A 22552-nucleotide genomic window follows, 5' to 3' on the forward strand; every position below is an offset into this window, starting at 1 on the left:
AGAGCTCTGTTGTGCAGATGTCTCTGAACTGCTTCTCTATGGCCACACCCAGGCTCAACTTCAGAGCCTAGAGCTAAGGGTTGGGGGGCATGGAGAGGCCCAACCAGCCTTTTCCACTGCAACTCACACAAACAAACCACAAGCCTGAGCAGGCCTTCTCAACCTTATACAACTAACTCTAAAACCATTTGGCTAAAACATCAGAGTTTTACCCAGTTTCTCTCCTGGCGTGGGTGTGTCCCGGGGCACCAGATCTTTCATCTAAGAACCGCGGTTTGGGATTTATGTAACCCTAGGGTCAGGCCATAAACTCAGATTTTCGGTTTACAAATCAGAGAAGGATTTTCTTGAACTATAGTATTTTCTGTGAAAACTCAATAGTTTAAACTCCTCCCCAGACAAGAGGAATCTGCAGCTACAGGATGCTTTTTTTTCTTTTTAAACAATGAGAATAAAGAAGAAATTATAATTTGATTTTTTTGTTAATAATCAATATTGCGCTTTCCTTTACTTGTCTGTGTGTTTACTCTCTAGCAGACTAAAGGTATAGATACCAACATTTAAGCCCCAATTCGTGAAAGAAGAATTTAACATGTTCTAGTCTCATCTATGTCTCTGTGTTAAAGAACTCTGAGCAAAAGCAACACGGGACGGGGTGTTGGGGTTAAGGTTTGTTTGTCTTGCAACTACAAGTTAGGGTCCATCCTCTTAGAGAATCAAGCACAGAGTCATAGTATAGCCACAGTTGAGACCAGAGAGAGAATAAATGTGTCTTTGCTTGCTGCTTAGTACTTAGTTGGGTTTTTTTTTTTTTTTTTTCCTCTTAAAGAGCCCAGGGCCCAGTCTATGAAATGGTGCAGATCACAATGGACTGAATCTTCTTCATCAATTAGCAATCAAAATACACACACACACACACACACACACACACACACACACACGCTAACCTGTTCTAGATAATTCCTCAACTGGGATTCTCTTCCCAAGTGATGCCAGGTTATGGCAAGTTGGCATTTGAAACTCACAGTCACTACCAGAATTCTTCCTTCCTTGCTTGGTCCCCAGCCCCCCTCCTCCATCCTCAGATGTTCACTGATCCCGAGTCTGGGTCAGGCCCAGAAATGTGCAGAATGCGGCCATGAACGTAACAAATGGCTGAGAATGCTGCAAAAGTCTCTCAGTGAATGTTCTCCTGCTGTAAATCGGAGTTGAGTGGTCAGTGGCACAGACCATCTAAAGGGACCCCATGCCAAGGGAGCTTATGAAGCAATGCATAATAACACTTGATAGATGATGCCAACATGGGAGCTTGTTAGCTGGGGTTTGTTGTCTCAGTCTTTAGGTATGTGCTCTTCCTGCCTGGAGGGTTTACTCACTCCATGTCAGATGAATGTTTAGACAGAGAGCCTCCAGTGGTGGCCAGCCAACGGGTACCCTCCTGGATCAGGTGGCATATGACATAGACCTAACATGTGAAACGTATCTTTCTTTGTCCATGCTTTGAGGAAAAGACCTGGAAGAGTCTTAGCCAGGAGAGCTGCTCTTAATCAAGACATTTTTCTCTACTTTGTGTCAGCTTGGTTCCAGCAACCTCTAAAAGCTGTACCTCTGTGTACACAATAGCACCGGAAGAAGAATGGCTTCATGGGCGCTGACAGCCCAGTGATGGCTGAAAGCTTCAGATGGAATGGCTGACTTGCATATCTGGTCATTCCAAAGCCTTGGCAGATTCAGAGCTGCTGAGAGAGCAAGGATGCAGATGCTCTGCCCTGTCTCTTCCTCTACCCTAAACCCCAACGTGGCTTCTTCTCTGACAACCTCAATGTCTCGTTACAGCTCACATCCACCCTGCCTGCCTCCCGATGCATGGTCAGACCTTCGGCCTCAATGAAACCTGCTGGATCACTGGCTTTGGCAAAACCAAGGAAACAGATGGTGAGAGGCAGAGATTCAAGACTGTGTGTGTGCGCGTGTGCCTGTGCGTGTGCATGCATGTGTATGTGGGGGGGGGTGGGTATGCAGATGAAGGCTTATCTGAGTGAGCATTTAGGTGTGTAGACTCATAGTTAATATAGGAACATGGACACCAATGTTTATATCAGCACAGTCCACATGATAGCACCTAGTCAAGGCTTCCAGGAAACCCTTCAGCTGATTAGGTTGGGTTTACTTCTTATGACAGTAAAAAGAAAACACGCATTTCATTAAGAGGCTATTAGAGAAACTGGAGAGATGGCTCAGTGGTTAAGAGCACTTGCTACTCTTCCAGAAGATCTAGGCTTAGTTCTCAGCACCCACAGAGTGACTCACTACTCCTTGTAACTCCAGTTCCAGAGGATCCAAAGGTCTCTCTTGGCCTCCATGGGCACCGGGTACCCAGACAGAGACAAAAAGTTCATTACATAAAATGGAATAAATGAATATTATTAAGAGAGGTTATTAGAAAGGACTTATCATAGGCTGAGGGTAGCTTGGGGAGAGGCCAAGGATGCGGTGTTTTTCTCTAGGTTGGATACTATTGAGAAGCAGTGGCTGGAATAATAATAGCAATAATAACTAATAATAATCTCATCTAGAAGGAAGGCAGAGTCTAAGGCTATAACGGCAGAGGGTAGTGGGCCCTGTACTGACTGCAAGAGAGCATGTTTGTTTGTGGTTTAAGTAAGGACTTCCTTGTACACTGGGTCCTCAACCCAGAGCCTCTTGTTCATGTCCAGGTGTTTGCTTACATTTTATCTTGGGACAAGGTCTCAGTAGGTTACCCTGGCTGACGTTAAACTCATTTTACAGCCTAGGCTTGCCTTGAACTAACTGATCCTTCTGCCTTAGCCTCCAGGGCAGCTGAGATTACAGGCCTGCACCACTAGGCCTAGCTGCCACCTTGTTTTCACCTGTCCTCAGGCAAGATGTCCTAAGACCTCACTCGCTCAGCCTAAGCAACTTGTCTAGGGTCAGCTATAAATTACTATATGTGTCCCTCAGAGGGACACTGAGGCCTGGCTAGCCTGGTCATTACAGCAGTCACTATTCCTTGGCTTCCTATGGTGGAAAGCTGACTGGTTTGAATCCAGCCTTCCAACCTTGCCTGTTTCACAGATTAGGGAGCCGAGGCGGGCAAATAGTTTCTTCAGTCCTGTGTGTCTATACATATAAGTGGGAGATGAAGGCATCCCCTAAAATCTTTAGGGAATCTGAAAACAAATGGCATAAAGAGATGGCACTTTGAACGTAGATGAGTGTGCAAAGTCGGTGTGTTAGTTACTCTGCGCACTGCCGCCACAAAATACCTGACAGGATAGCTTACTATTACCTGAAGGAAGGGCTTGCTAGCTCACAGGACACAGACCCTGGTGTCACCGCAGCAGCAGCATGGGTGGCTCATCACACATTACTGCAGTCAGGAAGCAGAGTAAGAGAATTACTACCATCCAGCTCCCTCTCCCTTTTTGTTCAGTCTAGAACCTAGTCCATGAAGCGGACTATATTAAGGATGGGTCTTCCTACCTCAGTTTACCTAACCAAGAAAATTCCACACAGGCATTCCCTGTGGCTTCTTTCCCAGGTGATTCTAGGTCCTGTCAAGTTGACAATTCATACAAACCATAGGCTCGTGAGTTCCCACAGGAGCAAGTCTCAGTGTTATGGTCATTGAGTTGTGTCTGGTGTGACGGTGTGTGTCCCACCATGTTTGGGCTTGGACACAGATGTGGTGCCCTCTACTCCCAGGAGGCTAGGGTCTAGGTCCTGAAGGTGCGGCTGATGGGTGTGAAGCTTTACACAGTCTCATTGGCGTCCTATTCTTTCTCCCCACGTTCACCTCACTGAAGAGAAGACATCTCCCTTCCTCCGAGAGGTTCAGGTCAACCTCATCGACTTTAAGAAGTGCAATGACTACTTAGTCTATGACAGTTACCTTACCCCAAGGATGATGTGTGCCGGGGATCTTCGAGGAGGGAGGGACTCCTGCCAGGTGAGCTCCTTGTGGGTGGGGCTCAGGTCTCATGACCCTGGAGGTGGGAGTGATAGGAATGATATGAGGATCAGTGAGCCACCCTTTCCTGATCAACTCACCCTTTGGCTCTTCCTTGCAGGGAGACAGTGGAGGACCTCTCGTCTGTGAGCAGAATAATCGATGGTACCTGGCAGGTGTCACCAGCTGGGGCACGGGCTGTGGCCAGAAAAACAAGCCTGGTGTGTACACCAAAGTGACAGAAGTACTCCCCTGGATTTATAGAAAGATGGAGGTGAGCGCTCAGCTCAGGGGTGGAGCCTGGAGGAGGGTGGAGGGTATTCAGAAAAAGACCATCTGAGCCATGTGCATTTGAGGGTGTCCAAGACAGGACTAGATGTCAGGCATGAGACCAGTCCAAGATGTCAGTTTTCCCTCCTTCTCCCTTGAAACAGAGCCCGAAGTGTTGCCAAGGGTGAACCTAGGCATGATATCAGCACCAATGTAGTTCTCCTCTCCCAGTGATGCCCAAAGGTATCCAAATTGACCACTAGAGTGTGCTAGGAGGTTACCTTCCATGGCATAAAGTTGCCCATTAAGAGCTCAGCTCAGCCTAGCCCTTCCCATTCTCCTGTCTGTAACTGTAAAGCCCAGTGCTATGACCAACACTCCCTCTGTCTGTAGGCAAGATGATACAGGACTCAGAGGGAACTGTATCAGACGCCCCTGCTATAAGCCTCAGGGTACACTCCCTCTCTGTCAGAGAATGTGCCAGCAACATTCAGCTGGACTGGCCCTGGGCTCTCTAGTCCTTGAGCTTCTGTGTTTTATATTTACCCTGTTTCCTGGTCTCTTCCTCAGAGTGAGGTACGATTCCGGAAATCTTAACCATGCCCTCCTCACGTTGGTGACTGCTATGAAGATCCTGGCTAAAGGGACTGGCCATTTGCAGCGTTTGGACCAGTGACCACCAGGCACCCTTGTTTCTTCCACCTCTGCTATCTGCTGTCTCTGTGAGAGTGTGTATGTAGTGTGTGTGTGTGTGTGTGTGTGTGTGTGTGTGTGTGTGTGTGTTACTATTTCTTACAAGTCCTTCAGAAAACAGGAAAACTCGACTCTTCTCAGAATCCCAGGTTGGAAATCTGAAGTTAAGAGTTTGGGCACCAGGTGTGTTCCTAAGAGTTCATAAGTGGAGGCGGAGACAAAAATGAGCCCAGGAAGGGCTTGGAACGTGACAACGGCAGTTGTTACTCTCCTGACTCTGACTTCAAGACCAGCCCGGATTTGTCAGACACCCAGAAGCCAGTGACACCATTGCTGTGCTGGGACAGCAGCAAGTTTTGTCAGGGGCTGTGTTGTCAGTGCCTGGACCATCTGTCCCCAGTGGAAAGCTGCTCCCATCTGTGCACAAGCATCCGGACCTCTTGGTCACTTGCAGCTGCTGTGGATTCCAGAGCTGGGCTCTGCTGTAGTTATCCTTCTCTGAGTGATGACTGTGACTCAGGCTTGCTGTACTTTTGGTCACAAGCTGTTGGGATGGATTTTATTTTTATATTTAAAATATAAAAATAGATGTAACTTTAAGGAGTCTCCAAAATCCTAGGGACCTTTGGGAGGTTTTTTTTTTTTTTTTTTTTTTTTTTTTTTTTTTTTTTTTCATGAATCACTTCATGAACTCCAAGGGACCCGTGAGAGTTGTACCACTGTAGCATCCTACAATATATTACTGGCTTCATAAAAATCAGGTGAAGTGCCTTAATGAAATCCTCAGGACAGATAGCCCCCCCCCCCCCAAGTCGGTATAGAGACTAGGGACCTTTGAAATACTCAGGGAAGAAAACCCTTGTTTGGGTTGACAGATAAATCCAGTGCACGCTGATCTAGCTTCCAATGGCTATAGCCAGCCAGAAGAGATAAAGACGTGTGTGCTGCCTGGTTCGTCTTCTAGGACATCCAGCATCCAGCATCGTTTACACACAAGGGCTGACCATGAAGTTTGCTCCTGTCACTATTCATCTTTCAGCTTTGTACTGACCCAAAAGGCCATAAAGAGAAAGCAAGAACTGTCCTCAGAACCTCTAAACAGCCCTTCTGGTCTTCCCTGGGCCTTGTCTCTTGGTCACTTGTTGCTCCTCAGCTCCACTCCCTTCAACCTTCCTCAGGCCTACCAGACCTCTTGTGATACTGAGTCTCTGTGGCAAGTTCAAGGAGACCAGACTGGCTCGGGACAGCTCAGGCAAGCTGGAGGTAGCTGGAGTGGTTGGTCAGCATCAGACAGGGCTGGAACACTAGGGAATCTCTTCAAGGCTGGGAAGGAGGCAGGCGGCATCCATGTCTGCAGAAGATCCGAGCAATGAGCTTTCATAATAAAAACGTGTGGCATGGAGAAGTTGTTGGGTGCTTCATTGATGACGTAGGTAGAACAATCAAGATGGCTTGCACTCTGCCCCAGTGCCCAGGCATCTCGGAAATGCTTCTTGTTGCCTTTCTTTGGCTTCTGCTCACTCATCTATTCGTTGACTCCTTCCCCAATGAGGCCCAGAGCACAGTGGTACCAGGCACTCATGCTAAGTCCAGGCGATCGACAAGCAGCACAACACCCTGTACTCTGTTGTGATGGAAGGGATGGTTGAGTGTGGATACCGTGCTTGGAACATGGACATAGGAGCCACCAGCCTCATCCACATTGGTCAGGAAAGGCTTGGTGGAGGAGACGAGGTTTGAAGTGAGTTTTAAAGAGTAGGTGACCACTTCTAAAGTAGTTGTGGCATGGAGTGGGCACTCTAGGGTCAGTCTTTCCCCCTGTCCCCTCCCTCTGCCTTTGTTATCTCAGCAACAAGGGTACTTATAAGCCCTAGTGATTACCTACTGCTTTACAAGAGGGCTGCGTTGGGAGCCTTTTGCCTTTTCTGCAAGATCTACCCCTCCCTAACTTTTGCTGTTGTTTGTTTGTTTTTCAAGACAGGGTTTTTCCTTGTAGCCCTGGCTGTCCTGGAACTAGCTCTGTAGACCAGACTGGCCTTGAACTCAGTGATCCCTCTGTCACTGCTGTTCGCCACCACTGCCCAGATGCCCCCTTGATTTTTAATCACTTACTACACTAACTTTAACAGTTACGACTCCACTAATGGCTGTCCAACGCCACTACCGCACATGCGCATGTCTGTTGCCACGGCCAACGTTTTCCAGGCCTGCATGTGCCTGGCCTATGGTACATCTTTTTCATTAGTATCTCTCATCGATGGCCAGGTGATCCTTCCTCTGACTCTTTTCTTGCTTCAACTGCACAAGAAGGCATAAGGATGGTGGGGGCTGTGGTTACTGGATTCCTTTTTTTTACAGTAACATGACTCCAGTCATGCCTGGAATTTCCAAGGTTTAACTCAATCAGAGTGTTTCTCATCCATTAACAGTCCCCCGGGGTGCTCCGTCAGATGGAGCTTTCCAGGACCTGTATCTTTCCATTGTGTGACTGTCAGTGGCCATATTATCTGCTTTTGGTCAAAAGGAAAGCATGTAGAAGACACACCCATTCCTTAAATGCGTGGCTCAGAGGTGATACGTGAGCATATCACAGTGTCACTGAGAGGCTGTGGGGCTAGGAATTGCAGCCTTTGCCCATAAGACAGTACATACTCATTTTAGAGGACAGCTAGGTATCTCCATCCACCTGAAGAAGGTCTCTATTACTCTAGACGCCAAAACGGAGGCACTGCTGTACGTCTTTCTCCACATAACCAACTCTTTGCAGAGTGTATCAGACTTCAAATTATAAGCTGAGAGGCAAGGAGGGAGAGGCATGAAAATCGTACGGGGGGGGGGGGGGAGACAATCAAGGTCTACAAAGGAAATGGAAAATATATTTCTTCAGCCCAGGACACTCATCAAGGCTAAAATCTTACTTGAAAGAGGTGGTAGAACTCCCCAAACTAGCCCAGAATCCCCCCCCCTCCAGAGCTGTGCAGTGGTGGTAAGTGGGCAAATAGAGAAATACTGTTCCAGGTTCCCAGATCTCAAACATCTCCTGATAGAAATCAACCCCCATTGGCTTTGCCATCTCTATATCCATAGAGTTTCTGTGGATTTTCTCTGGGATGCAAATGAAAGCCCCAGGAACTGTTGGGAGCAGGGCTGGTGAACTCTGTGGAGAGGAGCCACTTGCAGCTTGGCTGGCGATCTGTTTGCCTCTGGGGTTTGATTATCTTGGGGGAGGGGGGCAGTGTTTCTCATAATTGCACTCCTTTGTTCTGATGCAATCGGAATTGGGAGAACAGAAGATGCTCGTGGAATGCTCCTGGCAATGACAGTGAGGAGGGCTGGGACAACAATTCAGTATCAGCCTGTGTCAGATGCTAAGCAGAGCACCTGACATCCATTATTCCTGCAAACCTGTAATCCCACAAAGCATGCGGTAACTATCCCAGCTTTGTAAACAAGGAGAGAAGGAAGTGCACCTCCCAAACCACAGGCTCTCAAGGGCCAGAGCTGCACTTTGAATCTGTGGATGTTGAGGCTTTTCCCTTATACTTTGTACCCTGCCTATTCTCAAACCCAGGTGAAGCCCCTCCAACCTGACACCTCAGTAGGGTGTGGCTCTGTGTATCTTTCCAGGATAGGAAGAGTAGAACAACTCCCCAGGGACATCTGGGCACAACCCTTGGACATGACCAGAAGCTTAGACTTGGCAATTTCCAGAACCTTGGAGAAGGGCATCTGGAGTCAGAAGATGCCCGGCCCTCACCCCAAATGGATGGTTTCCAGGAAGCCCTGTCACACAAGCTGTCATTCATACATCTCTTTGTCTCCTTGATCTGGGTCAATGGCTCTAAAAGGCACTTGCCATTCATTCTCTATTTCCTCGGCACTGGTCCTCATCTCCTGTCATTTGGAAAAGCTGTGGCTCAGCCCAGGAAGTAAACAACATCCTGGTCTTGCAGCACATCTGCACAGAAACCTGGGAGGGCCATGTACTAGATGAACAGTCCTGGACCACCCAGAAACAAAGATTTGTTTTTTAAAAAAAAAAAAAAAAAGGCCTCCCAGAAAGATGAAGGCCTGGCCTGATCTTTGACCCTCACCAGCTCAGCTCTTCCTAATAGGAAATGGAATGTAGACATCACAGGATGCCTTCCCTACACAACCCGGAGTCTCTGAGAGGCAGCCACACCTGTGCTTTCCTAATTACACTGTAGTTGTAGAGGTTGGACCCAGAATACCTGGAGATGCAAATTCCAGCTTCGCCACTTACACAACTATGTGATCCCAGGCAAGCCAGTCCCTCTATTTCCTCATATGCAAAGTGTGTGTGTGCTGTAGAACGAAATGGGATGGTAGGCATAAGCAAGCAATCGACACGAAGAGACTACCTAGTTCCTTTGTCATTGTATTTGTTAGCATTCTGTCTAAACTCCACCCCACGATTACCTGGCAACAGCCAGGTATGCTCCTCCCCACAGTTACCTGGCAAGAGCCAGGTAGGCCTGGCCCACTATAAAAGGGGCTGCTTGCCCCCTCCCCCCTTTTGCTCTCTTGCCTCTTTCTCTCTTGCTTTTCTCTTGCCCTCTTGGGCTCTTCCCTTCTCCCCTTACATCACGTGGTCGTGGCTGGCCTCTCTCTCTCTCTCTCTCTCTCTCTCTCTCTCTCTCTCTCTCTCTCTCTCTGTCTCTACCATCCTCTTGACTCCCCTCCCTATGCCCTGAATAAACTCTCTTCTATACTATACCATCGTGTAGCTGGTCCCTCTGGGAAAAGAGATGTCTCCACATGGCCCTCTGAGACATCGCCTTCCCCCACACCTCACCACACCCCCATAGCAGCAGGAAACAGCCAACTGCCCTAAGACTGGAAAAACACCCCCCATACCCATTTTTCTGGGTTCCCTAAAGACACGTCACCCCCCAATGCCAGCAGAAAGTAGCCAGATATCACAACGATCCTACTCCTGCTTCACCATCACCTCTTTTTAATTTTTTCTTTTTTAATTAAACCAAAACAAGGGTAAGTTAGCATTCTGTCTAAGCTCCACCCCTACAGTTACCTGGCAACAGCCAGATATGCTCCTCCTCACAATTACCTGGCAACAGCCAGGTAGGCCTGGCCCACTATAAAAGGGGTTACTTGCCCCCTCCTCCATCTCTTGATCTCTTGATCTCTTGCCTTCTTGCTCCCACTCTGTCCCCTTGCCCCTTCCCCCTTTCTTTCCCCTTCTCTCCATGGCCGGCCTCTACTTCTCTATTCTCTCCCTCTCTCTGCCTTTCTCTGCTTCTCTACCCTCTTAACTCCCCTCCCCATGCCAAGAATAAACTCTATTCTATACTATACTGTCCTGTGACTGGTCCCTCATGAGGAAGGGATGCCTTGGCATGGGCCCACTGAGACATCCCCTTCCCCCATACCTCACCACACCTCCATAGAACATATTCCCTTTCTCTTGATCTTTTTATAAACACATCAGTATCCCTCCAGCAAGCAAAGAAGAGAGGCCATATGAGCAAATTTTTAAGTTCTAGTAAATTTATCATTTCTCTGTGTAAGCTTTCTCCTAGCTTCTAAGCAGTGGACTGATCTTTCAGGAACGGATACTAGGACCTAGTGCAGGTGGCTATCCAGCTGGCCATCTCTCTCAGCCACAAAACAGCAAGTGAACATCACCTGTTCCCTTTGTCACATGGAAAAATTCTCCTCTAGAGCTTAGCGTCTTGACCAATGGCCTCTAACTCGATAATGGAGTTGGCGAGTGTAGAGCTGTGAGGGTCACATGCCCTCAAGCTCACTCTCTTCCCACAGCCATCTGTCCACACTAATGAATGCCGTGTTGTTATATCCAGTGGACATCTGTAAGTCACCTCACTGAAGTTTCTGGTTCTTCACGGTAGAGCACTCCCTCCCTGACAAAATCACCAACTTCCATATCACCAACTCTTTCTCTTCTTCCTCTGGGCCTCTCTGGCTGACCTTTCTTGGTGGTCCACACATCCTGTAGTGGTGTTGCTGCCAGATGTGCTCAGGCTCTCTTCTCTTCTGTGTTACATGATTATGTTGGTTACATCTCTTCTCATGGTGGCAAAAATAACCCATAGACACAGCATAGAGAGAAAGAGTCTATTTTTGCTCATGGTTTTAGGGAGTTTAAGTCCCTTCTGGTTAGGAAGGCATAGTGGACCAGGACTGCAGAGTGGCTTGTTACATCTTGGCATTAGACCGGAAGCAGAGGTCACTCTGTTAGAAACCTGTCTTATCCACTCCTCTGCCCCTGTCTCTGGCAACATCTAAACCAGATTCCTTTCCTCCAGCAAGGCTCCACTTCTGTCTTCAGTCAGTGACCACATCAAATCTTACAATAGAGAACATTTAAGTGGCATGCAGCTTCAGAGGTTTAGTTTAATATCGTCATGGCAGGGAGAAAGCATGGTAGCACACAGGCAGACACGGTGCTGGAGAAGTAGCTGAGAGTCTACATCTGGATCCACAGGCAGCAGAAAGAGAGAGCCACTGAGACTAGCTCTGGTTTTTGAAACCTCGAAGCCCACACCCCTATGACACACTCCCATCAACAACACCACACCTTCTAATCCGTTCAAATGGTGCCAATCCCTTAGTAATCATGTATATGAACTGTGGAAATCATTCTTATTTAAACCACCACAACATCCCAAAAGTTCCATAAATTTACTACAACTCCCCCAAAATAACATCTTGGAATCAAATGTTCAAACATATGAACCTGTATGGATTATTCCATAGGAAACCATAGCCATGAGCCATACTAATGTTCCATGCTCAATGGTCCATTTGTTCTCTTCCTGGGTTTCCAAATAACGTCTACAGAGTCAACAGGAATCTGCTTCGTATTACTGAGGTGGAAGGAAAATCACATATCTTCTAAAATCAGATTAATCTGATTGAACTGCTACAGCATGGCTGAACAATATCTATTTTTGTGTCCTTCCCTGAGAGAACACAGGGCAGAATGCTTTCCAGGCTGGGGGTCTTCATGAGCACCAGCCAGAAGACTGCACAAGGGGAGAAAACGTCCAACAGTCTCAGAAATTCCACACTTCTGGTCAGGCTCTCCTCTGTCTATCCCCAAAGCCACTTCCCAGGCAGGAACAGCTTGCTTCTCTTAAGAGCTTTGTACAAATATGCATAAGTAAAAACCAAGATGAGCATAGATTTCAATAATTATGCACAGGTTTTTATGTAAACATAAGTTTTCATTGCTCTGAAAGAAATGACTACAGGTGGGATTCTTGAATCATCTTGGTTTTGTTTTTTATATATGGGTTTGTGTCTGTGTGTGCATATGAACATATGAGTGCATGTGTCAGAAGAGTCCAGAAGAGAGTGTTGAAACTCCTGGAGCTGGAGCTACTCAGTACTAAGAACCAAACTTCAGACCTTTGCAAGAACAGAATGTGTTTTTAATTGCTGTGCTACCTCTCCAGCCCTTCTTAGGTCATCTTGTAATTGTGTGTTTAACAAAGAAATGGCCTATTTCCAGAGAGTCTGTACCATATTTCATATTCTCTCCAGTGCTTGGTATAGTCACTATTTTTTTTAAGGCATGTAATCGATGTCTAATGATATCTGTGATGTTCTGATTTGTGCTTTCCTGAAGACTTTTGATACCGACAATCTTTTTTGTGTGGCTATTTGACATCGGTAGATCTTCTTTGGTGAAGTACTGTTTAAATATTTTTTTTAATCATTTATTTGGTTGTTTCTTATTGAGTTGTGTGATGGTTAATCTTCATTGTTTACTTAACCGGATTTAGAATCACCATGGAAACTCCTCAGGTGTGTTCGTGAAGGTGGAAGATCCTCCCACCCTGAATGTGGCTAGAGAAAGCAAGCTGTACAAAAGGAGAAGGCAAGCATTCTCTCAGCTCTACGCTTTCTCAGACATGCAACCAGCTGCCTTGCACACTACTGGTGTGAGCCAGTGTAGACCTTTTCTTCCTTAACTTACTTTTGTCTCCCGTCTTCACACAGTGATTAGAAAAGTAGCTAATACAGACCTTCAGAGTTCTTCGTATATACATGAGTTGACGTTCCTGTTGGAAATGTGCTTTGCAAATGCCCTCTCTGTGACTTGCCTCAGTCTCTTGGCTGCATCCTTAATAGAACAAATTATTTTAACTTTTTAGCATCAATTCATTAACTTTTTCTTTTTGGATTGTGTTATAGCCAAATCCAAGCTCACGAGGATGTCATTAAAATGTTTAGTGTTTTCTGTCTTATAATCAGGATAGTGATCCACTTTCATACTGTTCATACCGATGTAGATTAAGGTTTGGTTTTGTTTGTATGCAAAAGGATGTCCAGGGGTCCCAGCATTTTGTGCTGAAAGATCTAAACTGTTTCATCCAGGTGTCTTTGCACTGCAGCAAAACTCAATAGAATGTATTCTTGTTCATATATATCTAATTTTGTATTCTGTCCCATTGAATGTTGTTGTTGTTATTATTATTATTATTAATTGATTCTTCAGTGCTAGGAATGGCATGCAGTAGCTTAAGGCAAGTACTCCACCACTGAGCTCTGCCACCTCGGTCGTACATGCCTATCCTTTAATCAATACTAGCCATGTTAATTATTGTATGGTTCAAAACAGGGTGAAGTGAATCCTCCATGTTCATATCATTATAAAAAATTATTTAGCCTATATTTGTTTATTTACATTCACAATACAACTTTTAGGATCAACTCCTTTGTATTTATGAAGAGTCCTGCTGGAATTTTGGTTAAGATTGTGTTAAATTTACACATCACTTTGGGAAGAATGAATCTGTCACTGATAATTGAATTCTATAATCAATGAATAAGCTATGTTGCTATATGTAGGTCTTTTTTTACTCCTTTCAAAAATGACTACAGATTCTGTAGTTTTCTTTCTTTTTTTTTTTTCCGAGACAGGGTTTCTCTGTGTAGCCCCGGCTGTCCTGGAACTCACTCTGTAGACCAGGCTGGCCTCGAACTCAGAAATCCGCCTGCCTCTGCCTCCCAAGTGCTGGGATTAAAGGTGTGCACCACCACCGCCCGGCTGCTGTAGTTTTCAGTATACAAATTGACCATCTATTTGGTTAGATTCACAGCTAAGTATCCATGTGTTAAAAAAATTTTTTAGTAAAATAAGTATTTTTTAAAGAGAACTACTAAACTGCTCTCTAATATATTATCATTATTATCATTACTATTATTATTGCTATCAGTATATGTTTCTGTGTGCCTGTGAGTGAATGCTATATGTACAGGTGACTGTAGAGGCCAGAAGAAGGCATCTGATCCCCTGGAGCTGGATTTGCAGGTGGCTATGAGCCACCCTATGTGGATGCCGTGGTCCTTTGGAAGAATAACAAGTGCTCTTAACTGCTGAGCCACCTCTCCAACCCTGTATATACTTTAATAAAAGATAACTGGATCCTAACATTTGCTTCTGTATTCAATATGTTGTGGTATATTATTTGGTTAAAATACATGAACATATAACTTTACAAAGAATTGTAGAAGGGTGTTTGAAAGCCTTTTTGGGTAAGAGTGGACATTTTCATTTGCTACTTGTGGTAGTTAGAATGAAAATGGCCCCCATATGTCCATAGGGAGTGGAACTATTAGAAGATATGACCTTGTTAGAGTGGGCATGGCCTTGTTGGAGGAAGTATGTCACTGGGAGCAGGCTCCCAAGGTTTCAGAAACTCAAGCCAAGGCCAGCAGCTCACTCTCTCTTCCTGCTGCTTGTGGATCCAGATGTAGAAATCTCTGAGGTACCTCTCTAGCACCATGTCTGCCTACACACTGCAATGCTTCCTGCCATGATGATAATGGACTAAACCTCTGAAACTGTGAGCCAGCCCTAATTAAATGTATTCCTTTATAAGAATTGTGGTGGTCATGGTGTCTCTTCACAGCAATAAAAACCCCAACTAAGACACTACTATACTCAAACTTTGCAATTTCGCACATGAAACCATTCCACATTAATGGAATTAATATAATTCCATTATTTTGAATTGAAGTCTCTTGCTATATTTTAAGCTCTGACTGGATTTCGCCCACGTCTAATTTTGTATCGTAGCATTGTTTGAATGTCCATTTGGAAACTATCAGTTATGTGAATTCTGAATGTTTCCTAGTGTTGATCCATTTTATTATGTAATATCAAAATTACACGTATTAACATCTAAAAGAATCTTTGAGACGGCAAACTGTCAAGTTGATGGTGAAGGAGACACGCTTTCCTGAAAATTCTAATTTTCATCGGAAAAACCATCTATGGTTAGCAGTAAATATTATCAGCTTATTTCCCTGCAGTGACAGGCCTATTTTGTTCATTTCTGAGAAAATGATTCTCAACTATCAAGTCTAAATAATCACAGTTTGTCAATTTTCATTCAAGGAAAAATAGTGTTTCACAAGAAAAGTGGCTAGTTCAGCATACAGCTCAAAAAAAAAAAAGTGCTTTTTAAAAAGAGAAACATGATACTTGGGCATGCTTCAGAAATGCTTTGTGCAGACCCTTTTCTTCTGTCAAGGCAATTATTGAAAAGCTCTTTGCTCAGTGTTGAGACTTAATAGTAGTAATAAGTTTGTTGCTTCTCTGAGGAGGTTCTTCAGCAAAACTGACAAGCATGTGAATGCGAAACACACAATAATTATAGGTCCGATTTGATGCCTCTGCCTAGATTCATGGGAAGGCGCTAGGAGTTTTATTGGTCATCAATTTTGTGCCATTAGTGCAACGGTTGACCCAGTAAAGAGGTCAAATGACATCATGGTATGATTAAGAAAAATAGTTTTGGTCCCTGAAAAAATATCTTTGGCACCACAGCAGTCCTCAGGTTCCAGTTTGAGGACTTGCTACCCTGGATGTCCCCACAGAGAGTGAACCCCACTGCAAATGATTTCAGATACTTCCTGGAAATTGAACTGGGGCCTCTTCTTTCCCTCACTTCCCAGTGTTGTAGGGAAGTGGATAATCTACGAGGACTAAGGCTTTGTGCTATGAAGTTGGGTCTTGTTACAGGGATATTGATGTCATTGTAGCTCAACGTCGAGCACAGTGGGAGGGAGAAATGACTAGGGATTTGTGAGTTCCAGACTTTTTGGTCTCGATGCATCCCTGGTGAGTGTGCTAATGCTATGAAACACTCCGGTCATTTCTCTGTTGGAGAAAACAAGAGTGATGTTATCAAAACCAGTGGTAGGGTTGGGTCATGTCTTAGTGGTTGGAACAAGAGATGAAAAAAATACTGGTGTCTGTAATGGTTAGTGTTAATTATCATCTTGACAGGATCTAAAATCACCTGAGGGATAAACCCTATGTAGGCCTAGGGGCAGGGATTAACTTTGATTATGTTAATTGAGGCAAAAAATCCAAACCAATCCAAAACAACAACAACAAACCCCCAAAAAACAAAAAAGCCCTGTCACTGAGGGCGGCACCATTCCCTTGGCTAGTATCTTAGACTACATAAGTGGGAAAGGGAAGCCAAGCAGCAGCAACTTTCATTCAGCCTTTTCTGTTCCCTGATGGTGGATGTCATATGGCCCACTGTTTCTAGTTCCTGTTACCATGACTTCCTTGCAATGATGAGCCATGACTTGAACCATGGTTAGCTTAGTTAGGGTTTTGTTGCTATGAGGAAACACTATGACCAAGGCTACTGTTATAAAGGAAAACATTTAGTTGGAGCTGGCTTACAGGTTTAGTTTCAGTCCATTATCTTCAAGGTGGAAAGCAAGGAACACGCAGGCAGATACGGTGCTGAGTTGTTCTACATGTTGATCTGAAGGCAGCCAGGAGACTGTCATTTACAAGCTGCTAGAAGGAAACTCTCCTTCCACATTGGGTGGAGCCTAAGCACAGGAGCCTCAAAGTCACAAGGCCACACCCACTTCAGCAAGGCCACACCTACTCCAACAAGGCCACACCTCTTAATAGTACTACTCCTTGGGCCAAGTGTATTCAAACCATCACAATGGGCCAGAATACATTTTTTGTTTCTTTAAGTTGCTTTTTCAAAGAATTTTATTTTTATCAAAGCCACACAAATTATGACAATCCCTCATTGATAATCCTTCTGAATAATTAATTTTGACATCAATAGGTTGGGATTTAAAACCACCTAGACTTGTCATGCCTTTAACCCCAGCAATCGGGAAGCAAGAGGAAGCTGGATCTCTGAGTTCAAGGTCAACCAGGTATACAGAGTGAGTTCCAGGACAGCCAGGGATACATAGAAAAACCCTGTCTTGAAAAAAACCAACCAACCAACCAACCAACCAACCACCACCACCAACAACAACAACAAAAACAAAAAGCACCTAGGCTTCTCTGTAAGGATGTTTCCAGGGAGAACAAAGGTAAGATGACCCTTTCTGAATGTGAGTGGCATCATCCATTTAACTGGGGTCCTGTACAGATTAAAATGGAGAAAGGAAGCTGAGCAGTGTTCATCTTTCTCTATGCTTCCTACCTTGGGGACAAAGTAATCAGCTGCCTCATGTTCTCCCAGCATACCTTCGTCATCGTCATCACCAGACCTATATACTGTCAATGCGAGCCTTAACAAACTCTTCCTTCCTTAAGCTGCATTTGTCATAGCAGGAACAAAAGAGGCTAGTGCATCCTCTACTTGGAATAACTGATGGTCCACATCTAGTAGTACTGAGTGACTACTTAATAATACAGAGACTGTAGGAGATGCTGGGAGCTGGGTAGAGAACACATAGGTGTAGATATTCATCACAGTGTCACCTCACTGCCCCCTGTGTGTGCGTGTGTGCATGTGCATGTGTGTCCATGTGCGTGTGTGTGTGTGCATGTGTGTGTGCATGTATGAATGTGTGTGTGCATGTGTGTGCATGTATGCATGTGTGTGTGCCTGTGTGTGCGTGTGTGTGCATGCATATGTGCATGTGTGTATGCATGTGCGTGTGTGTGCATGTGTGTGCATGTGTGCGTGCGTGTGTATGTGCATGTGTGTGCATGTATGTGTGTGTGCATGTGTGCATGTGCATGTGTGTCCATGTGCGTGTGTGTGTGTGCATGTGTGTGTGCATGTATGAATGTGTGTGTGCATGTGTGTGCATGTATGCGTGTGTGTGCATGTGTGTGCGTGTGCATGCGTGTGTGTGCCTGTGTGTGCATGTGTGTGCATGCGTATGTGCATGTGTGTATGCATGTGCGTGTGTGTGCATGTGTGTGCATGTATGTGTGTGCGTGTATGCATGTGCATGTGTGTCCATGTGCGTGTGTGTGTGCATGTGTGTGTGCATGTGTGTGCATGTGTGTGTGTGCGTGTGTGCATGTGCATGTGTGTCCATGTGCGTGTGTGTGTGCATGTGTGTGTGCATGTGTGTGTGTGTGTGCATGTGTGTGCATGTGTGTGTGCATGTGTGTGATTTCTAATTGTTTCAGTGTATCCTGGTGCAATTCTGCTTCCGTTTACTTAATGTATGAGTAAATTGGTGTTGAAGTGCTGTTAGGGTAGTCAGTAGGATCTCTTAAATGTGAAACGCCCCCCTTAAAAGCTTCCGAGAAGAGTCTTAGTGTTAAGCTAGAGCGTGTAATCACAGACAGGTAACTATGTCATGAAGGCTCTGACACACCAGTGCACCAGTCCATTGAGGGATCCACAACCTGATGGAACTATGCACAGCTGTGGCATGAGCCAAACACGCCTTTTCTTCGTGGAACTTAAGTGTGTCACCGTGAAGAAGAGTTTGAGTGATGCTGCAGGGTTTGTAACTGTGCAAACCCCCTTCTGATCTCAGCGCTCACAGAGTCGAACAGATACACATTTAGAAACACAACTAAACTAGACTAGACTCGGCTATCAGTACATGAAGAGAAATAGGGAGGCAAAGAGGATTTGGACGGAGTTGGGGAAGGGATTAAAAACATGGTCAAAATATGTTGTGTGAAAAAACATACTTTAAATAGAAAATTTAAAAATACATGGAGAGAAATTATGCAAAGATCTGACCATCTCTAGCAAAGTTCTCGTTTGTCTGGTGATGGAGTTTGGAGCAGTAGGAGAGAGCAGAGAAGGCATCACCGGAAGGGCAGACCAGAAGAGCTAAGAGCTGGAGCTGAGGAGACATTCATGAACAGAGAGACGGAGCTGTGGTCAGGGTAGACAGGCAAAATCTCTTGTCCCACGTTCACTGGGACTCTACTTGTCTCCTGGCTGTCGTCAAGCAAGCATGTTGCCTGGAGCCCTGTCCTCACAGCCTCAGTTCTGGTCCTTCCTTCCCCCTCCAGATGCAGGAGGCCACAGACTGAAAAATGTAAAAAATGTTGGAGGGAGAGGCTGGTGTTCCAAGGGTTCCAAGGAACACCCAGCCAGAGGATATGGGAGAGGCAGGCAGAGAGCCTTATGTCTGATTGTGTACATCTGGATACACATGTGTGAGTCTGGGTTGAATATCTAAGTGCTGTCAGAAGATGTATGAATACACTGGCTCCCAAACAGAGCTTTTTTGGCTAAGCATCAGCCTCCTTTGGGGGTAGACCTACCAATCCGTGCCTCACCGAGCCAGTTCATGATGGTGAGACACACTCAAGTGTAAGGACCCTGGCTTGGAGGTTGAGTTTGTCTGAATGCACCTGTGTGGGCAAGACTTCCGGCTAATTTGCCTTGCAGGTGGAGATTTGCATTCGTGCATCCTTTAAAGCCCAGTCCAGAAAATCAGCAACAGGCCTACCTTTTTTTTTTTATTGCTAAAACTGAATTACAGGCCTAGGTGTGGTGGTGCATGTTGGTAATCTCAGCACTGAGGAGACAGGAATCCATCCCTTGAGCTTGCTGCTGGCCAGCCTGGCCTAACCAGCAAGCTTCTAGTCAAGGACCAGAGACTGGCCTGTGACTAGCAGAGAAATTTTATGTCAAAAGGAGGAGGAAGATGGGGAGGGGAAAGGGGAGGGAAAGGAGGGGGGAGAAGAGGAGGAGGAGGAAGAGGAGTAGGAAGAGAAAGAGGAGGAGGAGGAAGAGGAAAAAGGTGGTCGGATCCTAAGGAACAGCTCCTGAGCTTGTCCTCTGGCCTCCATTTTCACACTCATGTACCTCACACAAACTAATAGGTCACAGAGGTTAGGCTAAGGGAGAGGTGCACATACACACACACACACACACACACACACACACACACACACACACACGGAGAAGGAGGAGTGAGTGTGCCAACTCAGATGAGTCAGAGCGTCAAGAAACGTTACTAAGGCCGGCTCTGGGCATCTAGATTTTCATAATTGTGCAAACACTTTCTCGGTGAGCCTGGCAGCCCTGGCCCGAGGACCTGCCTGTCATCTTCCCCTTCTCCTTCTGCCATTTAAGGCACAGCCATAGACTGTCGCATAGCACCGACACTAATGGACCGATGACTGATGTCTTGTGTTATATCTGCTGATATCGCTCCTGTCTTTGTATTCAGAAAGAGATCATTATCCACCAATGGTCTTGATGACGTGGGAGGGAAGGAAGGAGGCTAAGGGAACACCAGGTGTCCTCCTCTCTTCCCACCTTCGTCAGGAGCAGACAACTTTGTCAACTATATCCCTGGACTGAATCATTGCAGCCCTTCCTTGGTTCCGAGTTAGTTCTGAATTATTCTTAGGGAAGTAACTGTAAATTCTCTCTTTTTTTTTTTTCCCCAACAAAGTACCCAGTAGGTGACATGTTCCGGGCTTATGTAAATGTTTAGTGGAGACAATGAAGGTGGGACTGTTTTATACCCATTACCTCTTGCCTGCCACATCTAAGACCCTTAAAGGCCTGAGAGTGAAGATTATTGGGGGTGATACTTTAAATGGCAGTCATAGAAACAGGTCCTGGTGTGATAATTCATTACAGCATCACCAAAGAGATACTTATTACAGACAGCTGGAGAATTCTCTAGATAGAATGCCCTTTCTACTCAAACTAGAGGCAGGACACCTATGGCCACAGTGTCAGCTGAGTTCTTTCCCTCACTACCCATGTCCCTCTTGGATATCTAATGTCACTCGGATGTATGGGCTTTACCCTATAAGTCCTGAGATATCACACTGGGACAGGGAAACTACTCTGCCCTGGTGACAGTTGCCCTGCAGACTCCCTGTGACTTCCTTAGAACCAATAGTCACCAAATAAATGTTCTCCTAAACTGCAGCTCAGACTTTTGTGGGGGGTGGGGGGGGTGGGGGTGGGGTTGGTAGTAGAAGATGCCAGAGAGAGCAGGTGGATACAAACAAATCAGTCTTCCCTGCCCAGCAAACATGACCGGGCTCTCGGCTGTTACAGACTCCGGAAAAGCTATTCCACAGACTGACTGAATGGAGCCGCCTGCTGGGTTGTAAGCTTTCCTCCTGGCTCAAGGACTCCCGTTCAGGCTTAGTTTCTGAGCGTTCATCCTGTGGGATCTCAGCAAGTAGACATTGATAAACAGGTGCATCTCCCCACAAATGCTGGCTCCAGGCACTCTGGGTGGGGCAGGAGTTTGTCTGTATGTATTCACAGGCTGTTTCTCTGTGCACGAGAAAGCAGGAATGCGGAGCTATTCTGGTCTTGACTCGGGAGCCATTATGTCTTGGATTTCCAACGTCATTGTCTCCAAAGGGCAACATTGTTCCTTGTTGCTTTCATTTGCATGCACGAGAAGACGAATGGCTGCAGATTTGCGGAATGGCAAGGCTTTGGAGGGAGTGGCCATAGTTTCTCATTTGGATAGCCAGCCCTGCTCTCTGGAAGATGGGTGCTCCTAATTAGAGATCTTGGAAATCGGCACCTAGGAGTGATATTTCACACACACAAGTTTAAGTTAAGCGATGAGCCCTCCAGACTAATGGGATGAAGGTGGTTTTTTTCCACTCAGAAAAAAAATTTTCATCCATGCTAGCTTGCCTGGAGAAGTACTGTTTTCTCTCTGGAGCTAAGGGAAAGGTTTATTAACAAAGCTGATATATGGCCTAGATGTAGTCCAGCCTGAGGGTACCAGGGCTAGGGTACCAGCCCCCAAAACCTTTGATGACCTCTGGTAAGGACCTTTGGCTAAACTTGGCAGTCACTGGCTGAAGAGACAGTAAGAAAGATGTTAGCATTTTGTCTAAGTTCCACCCCACAGTTACCTGGCAACGGCCAGGTATGCCTGACTCACTATAAAAGGGGCTGCTCAGCCCCTCCTTGCTCTCTTGTCTTCTTGCTCCCACTCTGTCCCCCCTCTCTTCCACTCTGTCCCCCCTCTCTAACACTCCCCTCTCCCCTCTCTCTCCACATGCTCATGGCTGGCCTCTACTTCTCTACTCTCTCTCCCTGCCTTTCTCTCTCTCTACTACTCTCTCAACTCCCCTCCCCATGCCCTGAATAAACTCTATTCTATACCATTCTGTCTATACCATTCTGTGTGGCCGGTCCCTTGGGAGAAAGGGATGCCTCAGGATGGTCCCGCAGAGACACCCCCTTCCTCCTCCCTGACTACACCTCCACCAGACATATTCCTTCTCCCCTTTATTTTATTTTTTATAAAACACAACAGAAGATGTCCAACATGAAGATAAAAAGAGTTGGTTTAGGGACAAGATCACACAAAGGGTTCATGAATGGATAGTTAACGATTATTTAAATT

At 45.7% G+C, this 22552-nt stretch overlaps 1 protein-coding gene across 2 annotated transcripts in view; it reads left to right on the forward strand.

Moving 5' to 3' along the window:
* Nucleotides 1–5612, forward strand: part of Tmprss13 (transmembrane serine protease 13) — a 29076-nt gene extending 23464 nt beyond the window's left edge. For both annotated transcript variants that reach the window (XM_076924974.1, XM_076924975.1), the window contains 4 exons: nt 1837–1935; nt 3828–3970; nt 4092–4244; nt 4811–5612. In XM_076924974.1, the coding sequence (XP_076781089.1) occupies nt 1837–1935; nt 3828–3970; nt 4092–4244; nt 4811–4837 (422 nt within the window). In that variant the 3' untranslated portion in view covers nt 4838–5612. The remainder of the gene's footprint in view (nt 1–1836; nt 1936–3827; nt 3971–4091; nt 4245–4810) is intronic.
* Nucleotides 5613–22552: the final 16940 nt, after the last annotated feature.

This window comes from Arvicanthis niloticus, chromosome 26 (assembly GCF_011762505.2).
Source record: "Arvicanthis niloticus isolate mArvNil1 chromosome 26, mArvNil1.pat.X, whole genome shotgun sequence".
Taxonomy (NCBI): Eukaryota; Metazoa; Chordata; class Mammalia; order Rodentia; family Muridae; genus Arvicanthis; species Arvicanthis niloticus.